Source organism: Hoplias malabaricus, chromosome 1 (assembly GCF_029633855.1).
Source record: "Hoplias malabaricus isolate fHopMal1 chromosome 1, fHopMal1.hap1, whole genome shotgun sequence".
Classification (NCBI taxonomy): domain Eukaryota; kingdom Metazoa; phylum Chordata; class Actinopteri; order Characiformes; family Erythrinidae; genus Hoplias; species Hoplias malabaricus.
Genome location: NC_089800.1, coordinates 47,212,915 through 47,226,906, shown reverse-complemented (window position 1 = coordinate 47,226,906; position 13,992 = coordinate 47,212,915). Strand labels below are relative to the sequence as shown.

Below are 13,992 nucleotides of genomic sequence, written 5' to 3'. Positions count from 1 at the left end.
TTAAGACTGATATGCTTAACGTATCTCTTGCAGATTTTATGGGTTCTGACACTGAACACCATCTCTGGAAATCAAAACACGATACCAGGCTTTGATATGAAAATAAACATACTGTCTACAACCATACTATTTTGAGATTTAATAGATTTATGATGGTTTGAGGAAAACTGTTTATGCTACTGAGAATTATTTTTCATCAAAAAAATATTTCACCTAAATTTGCTGTAAGACGAAACCTGATATTTTGTGAAGCTAATCCTTTGATTGAACCCTGCACAATGTTTGTTTTATTTTGTCATCCATGCCTGAAGTTTTTGATAAAATGTATCCACCCATCAAATAACTGGAATCATAGACTGCTGCTTGTTGAACAACAATGGTGTCCGCTTCAGGACTGCTTAATTACCCAAGGTTGTTTCTTTTGTCATTAATAACGCGCCTGTCGTTACTGACTGCGATGATTTAACGTCACATGAGCTCAACTAAAATAATTCGTTAATTAGTACGCAAACATGGTCACGGCGCGTTTATTTCTACGCTGTAACCAAGGAGACCGCGCAGTTCACTCTAATGGCGTTAACTTACGTTTGCGCACAGACAGGGGAAAAATGACGTAGCTAAGCGGAGTCTGCGCGACGACGCGGGGATGTCTGACTCTACGAAGTTTTCGGACATGAAACCGAGGGCGTATTCGTCCATTTGGCGATAATTACAGCAATACCGACAGGTTTGTGTAGGTAATTTTAAAGTTTCCTGTGCTCTATTGGAATATTCATCTTATAAAATTCATCGCGAAATAGAACACATCGTGAAATGAGCTCAATAAAACGCGTCCGTTGGTAGCCTCGGGACGTTGCTAGCTAGCTGCGAAGACGGCGACAGCACCCAACAGTCTGCCATAACAGTAAAGCAAAATGCAATAGGACACAGGTCAGATACATATCCCATTCATCCTCTGCGTTTCACATTTATGACTAAAATACATCTGTTAAATCTTTATCTGTGTCCCACTGCGACGGGGTCTGTGGGTTTCTTCTGATATTCCAGACCACAGTGACAACAACAAAGCAGCAGGAAGAGCTGCGAGACTCTGACGAGGCGCTGACTGTGTCGCTGTCTCCGTGTGTGTCTCTGTGTGTGTGTGTGTGCGTGCAAGTGTAATCAATCTGCAATTAGATGTAACGCTTAATTTAAAGCAAAACGACCCCACAAAACTCACAATGTCTGCTTGAATCCTCCCCAAGCCTCGCCTGTGCTTTTAAGGATCCCTCCCATAAAGCACATGGCATTCATTAAGCAGAGCTTTATTTTTGTATCGCTGGTGGAAAAAGGGTCTTGCTCCAAACCGCGTTACAGAGTGGACGTTGCACATAAAGACTACCTATTGATGGATGCTATTTCTATTAGATAGAAATATGCGTTTTAGTTATACACAGCCAATATCGGCGTCCAGGTACAGCGACATCGTTTTAGACTAAACCAGTTTAAATACAAAATGATTAAATGGTTATTTGTTTTAAATGTTGTTAAGGCTGTACACATAAGCACGTGTATTAGTTTTTCTCCACACAAAGGCCAATTTACTGTGAGAATTCCACTTTTAATAAAATCCCTGCATCATTCAAACCTTAATGCTCAGAGTTACAGCATTGGTGATGGCAGCTAAGGTTTAATTTCTTTAAAAAGATTTATTTGAAAAACTCACTCTCAGAATTTAATTAAAGGAAACTGATACAAATGTATTCCTAAAGTCTAATGGCTGCTGGCCTGAAATGTAGGCTTTTTTTCAACCCAGTGTCAATGCTTAAACACCAAAATTCACTTGTAATTTTCAGTAGCATATAAAAGGGATATTTATTTTTAGACATCAAAACTTCCAAACCAGATAATGTCAAGATGTTATCATCTCCGCAAGCTTATAAATGTATTTATGGAATCTATAATCACAAATCTGTTTCAGACACTTTATGCTATACATGGAATGCATTGATTGATACTGAAATATAAGATTAAATGTAATGCAATGGGAGTGCAATGCTGAACAGACTATAAAAGACTATAAACAATGTAATACAATCCAATGTTCCTACAGGGGTTCTGCGTCTTTGGAGAGTACAAGATTTGTGTGAAGAAGGATGTCTCGGTATCCTTATTCATACTCTGGCTCAGCAGGGAGCTCAGTACGCTTTAAGAAAAGGAAGTCACGCTTCACCTTCCCTGAAGTCCAACTGCTACTGACTGAGGTGAAGAAAAATCGCCACATACTGGTTGGTAAGTATGAGTCAAACTCAGTTAAGCATAGAATTCAGATGTCAGTGATCTTCTTTGAACAGTGATGCCATACTGCCATACATGTGTGTGACCTGCAAAGTGAACCTAAATTGATGTAATGGACTTTAAGTCTAATATTTCAAATACCCTGGATGTATATATTCTCCAAACAGGTAAATTCAACCAAGGAGTCTCAGGTGATGTTAAGAAGCGAACATGGGCCGCCTTGACAGCTCGCATCAATGAGATCAGCGAGTGTCACAGGGAGATTATTGAGATTATCAAGAAATGGTCAGACCTCAATTGTGATACCAAGCGCAAAGTCGCTGCCATGCGAGCTTCCGGCTTCTCTGCAGCCCGCATTGCACAGGACCTCTCACCCATTGAGTCCATGGTGAACCAGATCTTGCAGATGCCCCCAAAGAATGATTCCACATTCAAGGAAGATGAAGATGATGATGAGGACAGTCAAGGTGCCTTTGGGATGCAAAAGCACTCCACTGACATAACAAATGAAAGGCTTCCTGTTCAGCCACAGGGCATACCTCTTCTACCTCCGCCCTCACTGCCTCTGGTTATGATTCATAGTAGTAAGTGCCCTAAATATTTTAATCTAAATTAAAATCTGAATACTTTTCATATAATTTAAAAATGTTATTTTACATGTTATTCTATGTTGTTACATTATAATACATTTTCTAAAACTTGTCTTAATAGATGATTCTGCAGTTCCCGTAACGGATTTTTCATTTGAGCTTTCAGGTACGAAAGGTAAGAAGTACACATATGTGCTAGGGATGTTCCAGTCAGGATTTTTTTTGTCCCTGATCCCATTCTGAGTTGTTTAATATTCAGTATCTTCAAATATTGAGTCTCAATTTGAACCTCTACTAACGAACGCCTATACTAACGAACTTTCCAAGATACGAACCAGGCATTTGAATATTTTTTTGCCTCGACCAACGTAGGCGAGTCTCCCAGCGCGCCCAGACTTGAGTGAGCTTTTAAGATTAGCAAATTGTACTTGTAGCAATTTAGCATTAGTGTAAATAGCAGACATCGAAATTCGTGCTAAGTTAAGCCGTATCTATGCTTTGTCTTCCCACATTCACCCGCCGACTCTCTGTTATTCCACCCACCCCCCACCTCCCGTCATACAGCCTGTGTTACTCCTCCAGCCAGTCGTCACGTCTTCAAGGTAGCGATGTGTAACCACTTTATTTCTTTTTTATGACTGTTACCACTGTATTTCATTTTTATTTTTAGTAATGCTACATGTATTTTTACTAATTTGAGAGTTTTGTAAACATACATCAGTGCAAAAATGGTGACTTTCGTGGGTGGGCTGGAACGCATTAATTGCTTTTCCATTATTTTAAATGGGGAAAATTGACTCGAGAAACCAATTTTCCACTTGCGAACCGGGTCACGGAATGGATTAAGTTCGTAGGTAGAGGTTCCACTGTACTTGTATTTTCCTAGATAATTCTGTAGCGCAGTACCAATTTGAAGTGCTGCTGGACTGGTTTTGTTCTCCAATTAAAAATATTTCCACATTGCAGATATTTTAGCAGCATCCTGCCACAAAATGTGCAATGGATTGGGCTTATATTCATGTACTGTAAAGCATGTAACAATGAGTTAAAAATACTCTGATTTGCCCTGATACTGACCTTGGGATCAAGAAAATAGGGATGCACAGAAATTGTGCCACATCACAGTCTCATTTTCTGTAGATGCCTGGAATGATGAGTTTTCCAATGATTATGCCTTTATGTGCATAAACATGAAAACTCGATCATCACTGATTCCAGTATAGGTCTAGTGAGAATAGTATAATGAATGCAACACTACCCATTAGTAAGTGATGCACTTGTATTATGCAATGATTATCAAAATGTTGTATTTTTCCAGAACAAAAATTCAGTGAAGCTGGAAGCCTGTCCGATGGAAGTACCATTTTACACAACGCATTCAGTGGTGAGAAGGAAATCATTGGAACTGAAACCAAGCAGCAGGCCACCAATAATTCTGTAACTCTTGCTGGAACCTCTTCCCATGTAGCGCTTCCTCGCCCACTTCCTCGGCATGCCTCTGTGGACCCAGGCCACCTGCAGGAACACCTGGCCAAGAGTGCCTCTCTCAGCCTGCAGGAGCAACAGGCCACCACTATGCTGATGGGAACGCTGTCTCGATCCCTGGAGTCACTGTCTGTGTCAGTGCAACGGCTTGTGCAGATGCAGCAGCAGTTTGCGCGGGACACTCTGCGTCTTCAGCGAGATACACTACATGTGCTGCGTGACTTTTCCTCCACTTCCCTGGCACTGCTACAGGACAAAGTCAATGGCCAGCTATAAGACATTTCTCTTATTTCACTTAAATGTTGTCTACCAGTACCTACCCCAGCAGTGAGCTATAAATCTCATGAGCTTGCAGAGGGGGGAGTTACTATTGATTTACAACTCACAGCACACTGATGAATCTAAACAAACATCAGCTATTTGGACAGGTATGAAATATACCTGTGTGTGATTTTTGGGTGAATAGAATGTTCTCTTCCATTCACACTGATCTAGAATATCCTTTCTTATTCACACTGCTCATTGGTATTAGTGGTTCTTTTTGTATATGTTTTAAAGCATCTGCAAACATCAAAGTCCTGGCCTGTCACCTAAATAAATTAAAAAGCAACAAGTGTAGTTGTTAAGCCCCACATTTTTAAAAGTCTTATGATATAAATCGCAGCCCATGGAGAGGGATGTAAATGTCTTTGGGAAAAGGAAAAAGACACATGTTCTGACTGGTCCCACAAAACAATACACTTGCTTGCTTGATAACTGCTGTATTTGTTCCTGAAAAACGAAGCAGAAAATTCAAATAAATAGGAGTTGCACACTCTCTGGCACAGTAGCTTGCTGCTCCCGCTCTGTGTGTATGTGTGTGTTCTCTGCTTCAGGTGGGTTGAATGCAGAGTCTTCCTGCAGTTTCATGTTGTTTTTAGCCATGTCCCAAGGACCTGGTTTCGTCAAAGCATGTGGTTTTAATCAAATGTTAAAAGAAGACTTCTTACAGAAGTAGAGATTTTGGAAAGGAGACCTTTCTCGCATCAACAGACAAAACACAGAGAAAACATGATTAACTACAAGATTAAAATTAAAAGAGTTCAATTCTGTTGCACTTTAATACTTCAAACCAACAACTGTGCTTTATAAACAAAACTGTGGAAAAATGCATAAAAAAGTAAATTATTTTTTTATAATTATCAACATTTATGCATCACACAATCATAAACAAACCAGTGTATGCTGCTGGTTAGTCTGACTGAGCTGCAGTTGTCATGGTAGGGTACTTATTGTTAGCTGTAAATAGATATACTGTGGAATTCCATTTTATGATTCAGACATGACAAAAGGCCGACAAAATGGACATTGCCCTGAAATGGAAATAGAGGTTTATTTCAGCTACAGCCACTGACATTTCAACATTGGCGGTCAGCTTTAATGTACTAAAATAGAAACTGCTAACCCAGTCTGAAGGGAGAACATTCTATGCACATAGATATAGCACACAAAATCAAAATTGGATTTGTTTGTTGCATGATGCTGAGTCATTGTGCCTTGGGCTTGAGTTGTGTGTCTCAGGAGGATGTTCTGCTGTACTGTCATCAAACGTCCCTTATAGGAATAGATTCCTATGTTCGTGGGCATTTTGATTAATCCTCTTTTATGTCCAAACACCAGTTCAGAGCAAACGTTTATGAAATCGTATGGTTAAGTAGCATTAGAAGAGAAAGATGTAATTCAAATGAGTAATTTTATTACAGGTGACTACATGGTTCTTGTTGTAGACTGTTTGGACCACTGAAATGACAGTTACTTTAAATTGACAAAGCTTTATTTAATTATGCAACTGTAATGTAATTAAGCTAATTTAAGAATACTATTGTTGTAGCTTATGGGTCTGATACGCTATCTTAAGTGCTCAGTTTGTAGTACCATAAAATAGTCATCATGTGGACCTTCATTTTTTGGGCTTCAGGGTTATTTTTGTTTTTGTTTCTTTTGTTTTGTTTTGTTTTTAATTGCTTCATGTGTGGGTTTTCTGCTTTTTTAACACGTTCCTCCTAACCCAGGGTTTACTGTTCAAATCTGAATGATGTGTGTTGAGTTTGTGTGGATCAAAAGACTTTTGACTTGTTACTGAATCGTTATTTTGTTTGATTTTGCATCTGCCGTTTAGTTAATGAATGATTCTTGAAAAAAAAAAAAAAGATACAGTTGATTACTTCTGTTGAATTTCTTGGCTGTTCTTCCTGAAAACCAATGAGGAAAGATGAAATTAAATATCTTGTTACAAATTATTAGATGTGGTTTGAAAATTATTAGTATATAACACGACGCTCTTGCTTTAAAACCAAGGTAACTTGATCAACCATTTTAATTATTAATGGAACGTATTCTGGCCTCTCTGTATTCGGTGTTGTTGCTGGTTGCTTACGTGAAGGACAGAGACAGCACATAGAATATAAGGAAAAACGCAAACTACTATTTGGAACAGTGCCATTGAGTGGCTTGAAAATGAATCCTGAGTAGTAAGTATTGTGTAATTTCTTTGATGTGTAAAATGGAAAATTATATTTTTTATGCTGTATATTTAGTTGATTTCTTAAATACATGGTTTTAAAAGGGTCACAAGCCTAGGTATAAAATAAAAAGTTGTTTTGGTCACAGTTCAGCTTTTCTGTGGACATTGTCTTCCATGTTAGTCTTATGACTGTAACATACAGGCGAACCCCTACAGCAGAATCATTCTGCATTATGCATGAGAAAATATGATGTAGATAGTGATATTGTAGACATTCATATGAATACCAAATCATTGCCAAAATTATGAATAGACTGCATGATCTTGATGTTCCGTATTATAGATAAATGTTTATGAGTAATATTTTTGAATAAGCTGGTTGTAGTGATAACTGGAAAATATTCTACCCTGCAAAGCGTTTGTAATATTATGTTTTTTGTTAGTGACTACCTGTTCAAGCTGCTGCTGATTGGAGACTCTGGAGTGGGGAAATCATGTTTACTTCTGCGCTTTGCAGTAAGTGAAAAATAATGTATATGCTGTAATGTATGAAATTGTTCTTTTTAACCACATCATTTTTAGTAATAAAAGTTGTTGTCAACAGGATGACACTTATACTGAAAGCTACATCAGCACTATTGGGGTTGATTTCAAAATCAGAACTATTGAAATGGATGGGAAGATAGTTAAACTACAAATTGTGAGTAAGATCCATAAGCAGTTCATTGAACTTCACCTTTCAGCAATTTTGGTTTAGCCTGTATCTTAAATAATTCATTTTTATTTAATATACACAAGTTGAAATAGATGTGTTTCATGTTTCTTGAACAAAATTGAAAGATTAGATAAGGATTTTACTTTTATTATTATTATTATTTTAACTTTCTAGGTTATTTCTAAAATGTTCCATGATATTCATGTTTTGTGATTTTTTGTTTCATTTTTATTTATTGTAGTGGTATTTGGTACATGTGAATTATGTAGCTTAATGTTGCCCAATTTATATGCTTTAAAAACATCATTACAGCAATAGAAATCCTAATATTTGAAGTTCCTTAGATATTACATGCACCACCTTTTCTCCTGTTAATTCCCACAGTGGGATACAGCCGGTCAGGAGAGGTTTCGAACTATAACGTCCAGCTACTACCGAGGTGCCCATGGTATTATCATTGTATATGACGTTACTGACCAGGTAAGGAACATTTAGAGGGATGAATGAGTCTGCATTGGAGATACTCAGAGATGTAAGACATCTTTGCAATTGCAGGAATCCTTCAATAACCTGAAGCAGTGGTTGGAGGAGATTGATAGATATGCTTGTGAAAATGTCTCAAAGATGCTGGTCGGAAACAAAAGTGATTTAACTTCAAAAAAGGTGGTGGACTTCACCACTGCAAAGGTATTTGCACAAATTTAAAATTTCCTTCCACCAGAACATTCACCACTGTTTTATACTCAAGGTCTATAGGTTCAGGTCAAAAAGCAGAATGTGAACTTATTTAAAACAATATGCAGATTTAGGATGTCAGATTTATTACATTAGCACTTGGTTTATCCACACCCTTCACTTTTGCTGAACAGTGGTAGTTGGCTGATCACTGATGATAACTTGTTTCTTTTTGTTTGCTATAAAATTTTCAGTCTGACTACGTAGTAGCAGGAGAGAACGTAAAATAACATAAATGGCAAATCCACCCATTTGTCAAACTTTCTGCATAATTCAGTTGCTGAGAACTAACCGCAACAGTTAGTGCTTTTATGTAAAGTGATTTACTGCAGAAAAAAACTGTATTTTCAACAATGACGTTTATTAGAACCATGGCCAACACATTTATAAACACATTTCAGGCCTAATGCTTATGAATAAGATTTGCCAATATGACTTTAGATTTAGAAAGTATCAGTAAATAAGCTTTGTTCCAATAAATAAAATTGTTAATTTAATGTTTTGTATAGTGCTCTGTTTGTGTTACACTTAAACAGCTGTGTTCTTTTTGGGAGCAGAGCACATTTAAATCATGACTTTGGCAAAAAAAATAAATAAATAAAAATCCACCTTCTGTATTCACCATTAAACAAATTCACAGATTTTATAATTTATATTTGACACATTTTTCCCCAGGAATTTGCTGAGCCGCTTAAAATCCCATTTCTTGAGACGAGTGCGAAAAACGCAAGTAATGTGGAAAATGCTTTCTTAACAATGGCATCTGAAATTCAGAAGCGACTTGGGGCTGACAGCGTCCAGAATGAAACTGTGAAAATGGGAACCAAAATTAACAGCGCCCCCCTGTGGCCTGGAGGACAAAGTGGAGCTGCTGAGGAGGTCACCACATGTTGTTAGTTATAATAAGGTATTCCAGTTATAAAGGGACATTCCACAAATGTATTCAAAATATCTGTAAAAAGGCTTTTATCCTGAGAAAATTACTGATCATATCCTTACAGTGGTGGTCACAGGAACACTTATGCTGTGGTGTCTATAATGCCACTAGTCAATCTAAACACACACACACACACATACATACATTCTCTTTACGCACTGTTATGCCTCACAAACCCTACTCGTAATTCTGTATTGATTATATTTTGAAAATGTTTTATGGGAAATTTTATAAAACTGTCTCAGTCATTAGGCATCCATGAGTGAAGTGGGTTTAGAGGCATTGAATGTTTTAGATGTATGCTTCCTGCCACTACCATTGTAATTAGTTCTCACAAGAAATCTTTTACTGATTTTTTTGTTCATGTGGGATTTCCTTTTTAACCATGAATATTTTGTAAAATCACATATTTTTCAATATAAACTGATGGAGAGTGGCCTTACTGACTGATGAACTGTGTTCTGTGTGATTTGCTGCTTATATTTTGCCTCCACGCTGTTACTTTTAATATTGAAAGCCTAAATATGGCATCAAACAGTAAATGGTGGGTTTGTATCTTGATTCTGTCAGTGGTCTTTGTAATTTAAGACAAATTATATACATGCAAATGTTTGAGCTCATAGGCTCATTGTTTTTATTGTTCAGTGCAAATAAACTGAGGATCATAGAAGACTGCAAAATGTATAAATTATAATGTTATTGATCATGTAGACTAATGTTTATGACTATATTGGTATAACAATAATTATATTTTTTCCTGTGTAAATATCTTAGATAAGGTCCTTCAATGATGGTTAAACAAATGTCTTAGAGTAATGCAGTACTTTTTCATTTTTCTTGTGAGAAGCTGTTTGTGTTTATTTTTAGATTTATTTATTTATTTATAATTTTACTACTTAAAATATCATACACTTTAAAAGAAAAAAGAGACATGTCAGACATTTATATTCCAACAGAGTGGTCTTACAAACAAATGTGTGACCGGTTCATATTCAACAAGCTTCCATTTTGATTTGACCTGGAGCATGCAGACCTGCTAATATTTAAAAATAATCCTGAACAAATATACAGTACCTAGGTACAAGTTTAGTAAAGCTTTGTCTTTCACACAACTCTTGGCTCACAAAATAAAAATATATAATTTCCCCAAAAATTTGATTGGCATAGTATTAGCGTGTATAGTTATTGAAATGTCTCACATAGTACCTTTGAGATGATGTGTGAAAGAGTGTAAACACTGCCCTCCCTTGGACAAAAATCCAAATATCTTCAGGGAATGTAAAAATAATAAAAGAAGATTCCGAGAATAAAGTCAGAATTCTGAGAATAATCTCGGAATAATTCTGAGAAAAATCTCGGATTTGAGTATAAAAGGTCTGTATAATTCCGAGAATATAGTCAGAATATTTAGAGAAACACTGTTTTGGGTTTTTATTTTCTGTAACATGTTGACAGACAGACTCTCAGTCTGTGTGCTGTAGATTGAGTTGTGGAAGAAGCAGTTGGTAAAGTGAACAGAATTATTTATTAAACGCATTTACACGATATGACGACTAAACTCTGAACTAAAGTCAGTGCACCCCCTGACTGCGACGCATAAAACTTTAGTTTATTGTATGAGTCCATGATTCATAATGCGATGGGGTTCCACTCGTTCTGGGTTCATCATTTTCGTGATCATTAATTGTATCCCGTGAAACTACATGCTCTCTTCTGAATAAATGGGTGCAGTATTATACGTGCAGTAAATTATTCAGAGATTATTCTCAGAATTCTGACTTTATTCTCTAAATCTTTATTTTTTTAATGCCGTGGCCCTAAAACTTCGCCGTAGTTTGCAGACCAATACAGGCTCATCTTCAAAGATATTGGTGATCCAATGCATAAATATTTACAAAGAATCTTAGTAAGCCGCATACATTTTCATTGAAGACCAAATATATAACTTGTTCAAGGTGTGTGCATTTAAAGTAAAGCAAAAAAAAAGAGTGCTTGTCAGATTTCATATGCCATATCTCCTTATTTCCACAGTAAATTATGAAACTGAATTGTAGTGAACCTTACTGAGAGTTCTTTACAGTGGTGAAGAATAGACTAAGGGTGTTGGGACCAGTGGCCCTACACAAGTTTTCCTTGGGTATATTTTGCTTTACAGTAGCCTGCATGTACAACTCGTGTATGACTGATTTTTTAAAAATGTGTTTTGACTCAAAATTAGGGGAAAAAAAGGCATCAGACAGCATAATTATTTTGTCTTATAGCTTTATGCGAGGTAACTTTTAGATGCATTAAACTCTTCAACGTTTACTACTGTGAACAAATATGACTCAGCATGTGTCTCTAGAATAGTAATATTAATATTATTATTTTACTTTATAGTCATTGTGCTGTATGCATTTTAAATATTATGTACATATCATCACTATCCAATGAAAAACATGTACCTCCAAAATAGCAGCTTTATAGGAGAAGGAGAAAAAATAAACTTTTGAACTTTTAATTGAAGTTTATGTCAAAAGTTTTTCTTACAAGTAATTTTGGAGTATATTTATTGGTCCATTCATCATACCATTTTCACACAATGTGAAGGACAGTGGCTGTGTTCTAATAATTTATTAAGTTAAAAATAGAGATACTTTTTTTTTTTGCATTGGACAGTGACAATATGACATTAGCTTTCATACCAGTAGTGTTACTGAATGATCAGACTAACTGCTACATAATGGCAGTAAAGCTCTTCTCAGATTGTTGTTAGATGACCTTAGGAACTCTAGATGACTCATAACCAAGATTTCTTGCTACTAAGCCTAGCCATGTTTGCCAGCTTTAGCCTCATACGTTCTTTTTCTTCTGGGTTCCTCTTGGAGGTGCACTCAACTGTAGAGTCTGTCTCAAATGAAATGGCCGGTGCATGGGAAAGCAGGCCAGTGGGCGTCTTCTCATGGGACAGAGCAGCCGTGTGTGGCTGCAGGACCAGCCTGCCTCTCATGGAGTGCCTGAGTCTCAACAGCAAAGGATTCTGAGGAGAATACAGCTCAGTTTCAGGTCTACAGCACAGGAAGCATGCAGTGCAAAGCATGCGAAAAATGTAGACCCAGCCCAGATAGTGAAGCTCTGCAATGTTGAGAAGGAAACAGCCCAAGCTGATGCTGAACATGAAGTTTAGGAAGATGGTCTTTTCAGTAGCACGTGACACAAAGCAATCGGTTCGTGTTGGGCAGGGGTAGGTCTCACAGCGATACAAGTGTGGCACCTCAAACCCAAAGAGGTTGTATTGACCCACCAGGAAGGTTATTTCTAGGATGGACCGAAGAACCACATGAACAATGTATATCAGCAAAACCTGGCTGGAAAGTTCAGTTGGGTCCTTGCCCACCTCCCCATAATCGTCCTGAAGAAGACTCTGTTCCACACATTCTCCCTCATGGCCACTCCATTCCTCACCCGGTGGTCCATAGGAGGGTTTTTCTTCTTGGTAAACATCCCCCTGCCTTAAATACTCTTCATTTGAATGCAGGAGCCCAGTCTGGGCCCTTTCTGTCTCAAGCTTTTCATCCTTGGTAATTTTATGTAGAACATAAACAATGTAGAAGATGGACGGAGTGGAAACCAAGACAATCTGGAAGACCCAGAAGCGCAGGTGGGATACAGGGGCAAAAGTGTCATAGCAGACATTGTTGCATCCAGGCTGGAGGGTGTTACAGGTGAACTTTGACTGCTCATCACTGTACACAGCATCTCCCACCAATGTCACCAGCAGGATTCGGAAGATCAGCAAAACTGTCAGCCAGATTTTACCGATGACTGTGGAGTGGTTCTGAACCTCTGCTAGGAAACGACCCAAAATTGACCAGTCTCCCATCCCTCAAACTGTAAAGACCAAAAAAACAAAAAATGGAACCTTAAAACAATGCCTTAATATCACATACATTATCATCTAATTTAGTCATTTCAGAAACACACTGAGATTAAATGTAAAGCCAGCAATAAATAAAATAAAATTCCATCTTGTTCCTCTGAGGTTCGGAGATGATTACATACAGTATGTCTGTAATGGCAGCATTATATAAACTGAACCTCATCTTTTAAAATATAGTAAAATTCCAGAACAGAGTGGCTTTTTAATCACTGATATTTATTCTGAAGATTAAGAACATGTCATTTATTTTGCATTATGTACCAACTATTGTTTTCTGTGGTAAAGTGATGTATAGATAAGGTGACATTCAAATGTAAAAAAAGACACAATGGAATAGAAGATACTTACCTTTGGGTAATTTGCCTGTATTTGATCCAAATCCGACAAAATGCACAAATGTGCCATACACATTTCTACATTTGTAGAGAAGCCTGTTGTTGCAGGGAATGAACTCCACTGAGCGAGCTCTGAGAGAATGGGCTGACCCAACGTATTCAGGCCTTCCATCCAAAAACCTCATTGTACTGTATTTAAACAAAAGCTCCCCATGTACAGCATAACAATGATTTAAAAGTACAATGCGAAACAACATCTCTGAATGTCCATGAACAGTTAAACAAGAACTTGCTGGAAGAGGGAAACAAATGCTAATCCTAATTCTTTTTTTTTTTTTGGCTTTTATCCTACCCAAAATGCCTGAAATCCAATACCCTAAGATGTGTGATGATTGCAGACAGAACTAACTTTCCACAAGAAACATTTTGTGTTCTAATCCGTTTACAAAAATATATAATAAGGTGTTAAGTATTTCTAAGAATATAAGTGTTCAAT

General features: G+C 37.2%; 3 protein-coding genes across 7 annotated transcripts; 2 read left to right on the top strand and 1 right to left on the bottom strand.

Moving 5' to 3' along the window:
* Positions 1-42: 42 nt before the first annotated feature.
* Positions 43-6,783, top strand: zgc:113149 (uncharacterized protein LOC541363 homolog). Of its 5 annotated transcripts, none has more exons than XM_066664929.1 (5): positions 43-733; positions 2,093-2,271; positions 2,445-2,861; positions 2,989-3,033; positions 4,186-6,783. In XM_066664929.1, exons 2-5 carry the CDS (start codon positions 2,136-2,138, stop codon positions 4,626-4,628), a joined length of 1,041 nt encoding a protein of 346 aa, XP_066521026.1. In that variant the 5' UTR covers positions 43-733; positions 2,093-2,135; the 3' UTR covers positions 4,629-6,783. The 5 variants fall into 5 exon arrangements, with proteins under 5 accessions (XP_066521026.1, XP_066521009.1, XP_066520999.1 ...); XM_066664912.1 differs by having other exon boundaries at positions 43-737; positions 2,989-3,042; XM_066664902.1 differs by having other exon boundaries at positions 44-727; positions 2,989-3,042.
* A 65-nt stretch (positions 6,784-6,848) lies between these two features.
* zgc:171927 (uncharacterized protein LOC100124616 homolog) lies at positions 6,849-9,202 on the top strand. The gene is made up of 6 exons (XM_066664942.1): positions 6,849-6,862; positions 7,299-7,371; positions 7,460-7,555; positions 7,955-8,050; positions 8,126-8,257; positions 8,981-9,202. The coding sequence occupies exons 1-6, from the start codon at positions 6,849-6,851 to the stop codon at positions 9,200-9,202; spliced, it is 633 nt and encodes a 210-aa protein (XP_066521039.1).
* Positions 9,203-11,989: 2,787 nt separating this feature from the next.
* Positions 11,990-13,104, bottom strand: LOC136691931 (gap junction delta-2 protein). The gene has a single exon (XM_066664881.1). The coding sequence runs from the start codon at positions 13,102-13,104 to the stop codon at positions 12,022-12,024; it is 1,083 nt and encodes a 360-aa protein (XP_066520978.1). The 3' UTR covers positions 11,990-12,021.
* Between the last annotated feature and the right edge of the window lie 888 nt (positions 13,105-13,992).

Bases quoted from the DNA above. Each gene is read 5' to 3' on its own strand.
- zgc:171927 (XM_066664942.1), top strand. The intron at 7,556-7,954 runs GTGAGTAAGATC...TAATTCCCACAG, and splicing joins AGATAGTTAAACTACAAATT to TGGGATACAGCCGGTCAGGA. The intron at 8,258-8,980 runs GTATTTGCACAA...ATTTTTCCCCAG, and splicing joins TGGACTTCACCACTGCAAAG to GAATTTGCTGAGCCGCTTAA.
- LOC136691931 (XM_066664881.1), bottom strand. From the start codon at position 13,104: ATGGGAGACTGGTCAATTTTGGGTCGTTTCCTAGCAGAGGTTCAGAAC.
- zgc:113149 (XM_066664912.1), top strand. From the start codon at position 2,136: ATGTCTCGGTATCCTTATTCATACTCTGGCTCAGCAGGGAGCTCAGTA. The intron at 2,862-2,988 runs GTAAGTGCCCTA...TTGTCTTAATAG, and splicing joins TCTGGTTATGATTCATAGTA to ATGATTCTGCAGTTCCCGTA. The intron at 3,043-4,185 runs GTAAGAAGTACA...GTATTTTTCCAG, and splicing joins TGAGCTTTCAGGTACGAAAG to AACAAAAATTCAGTGAAGCT.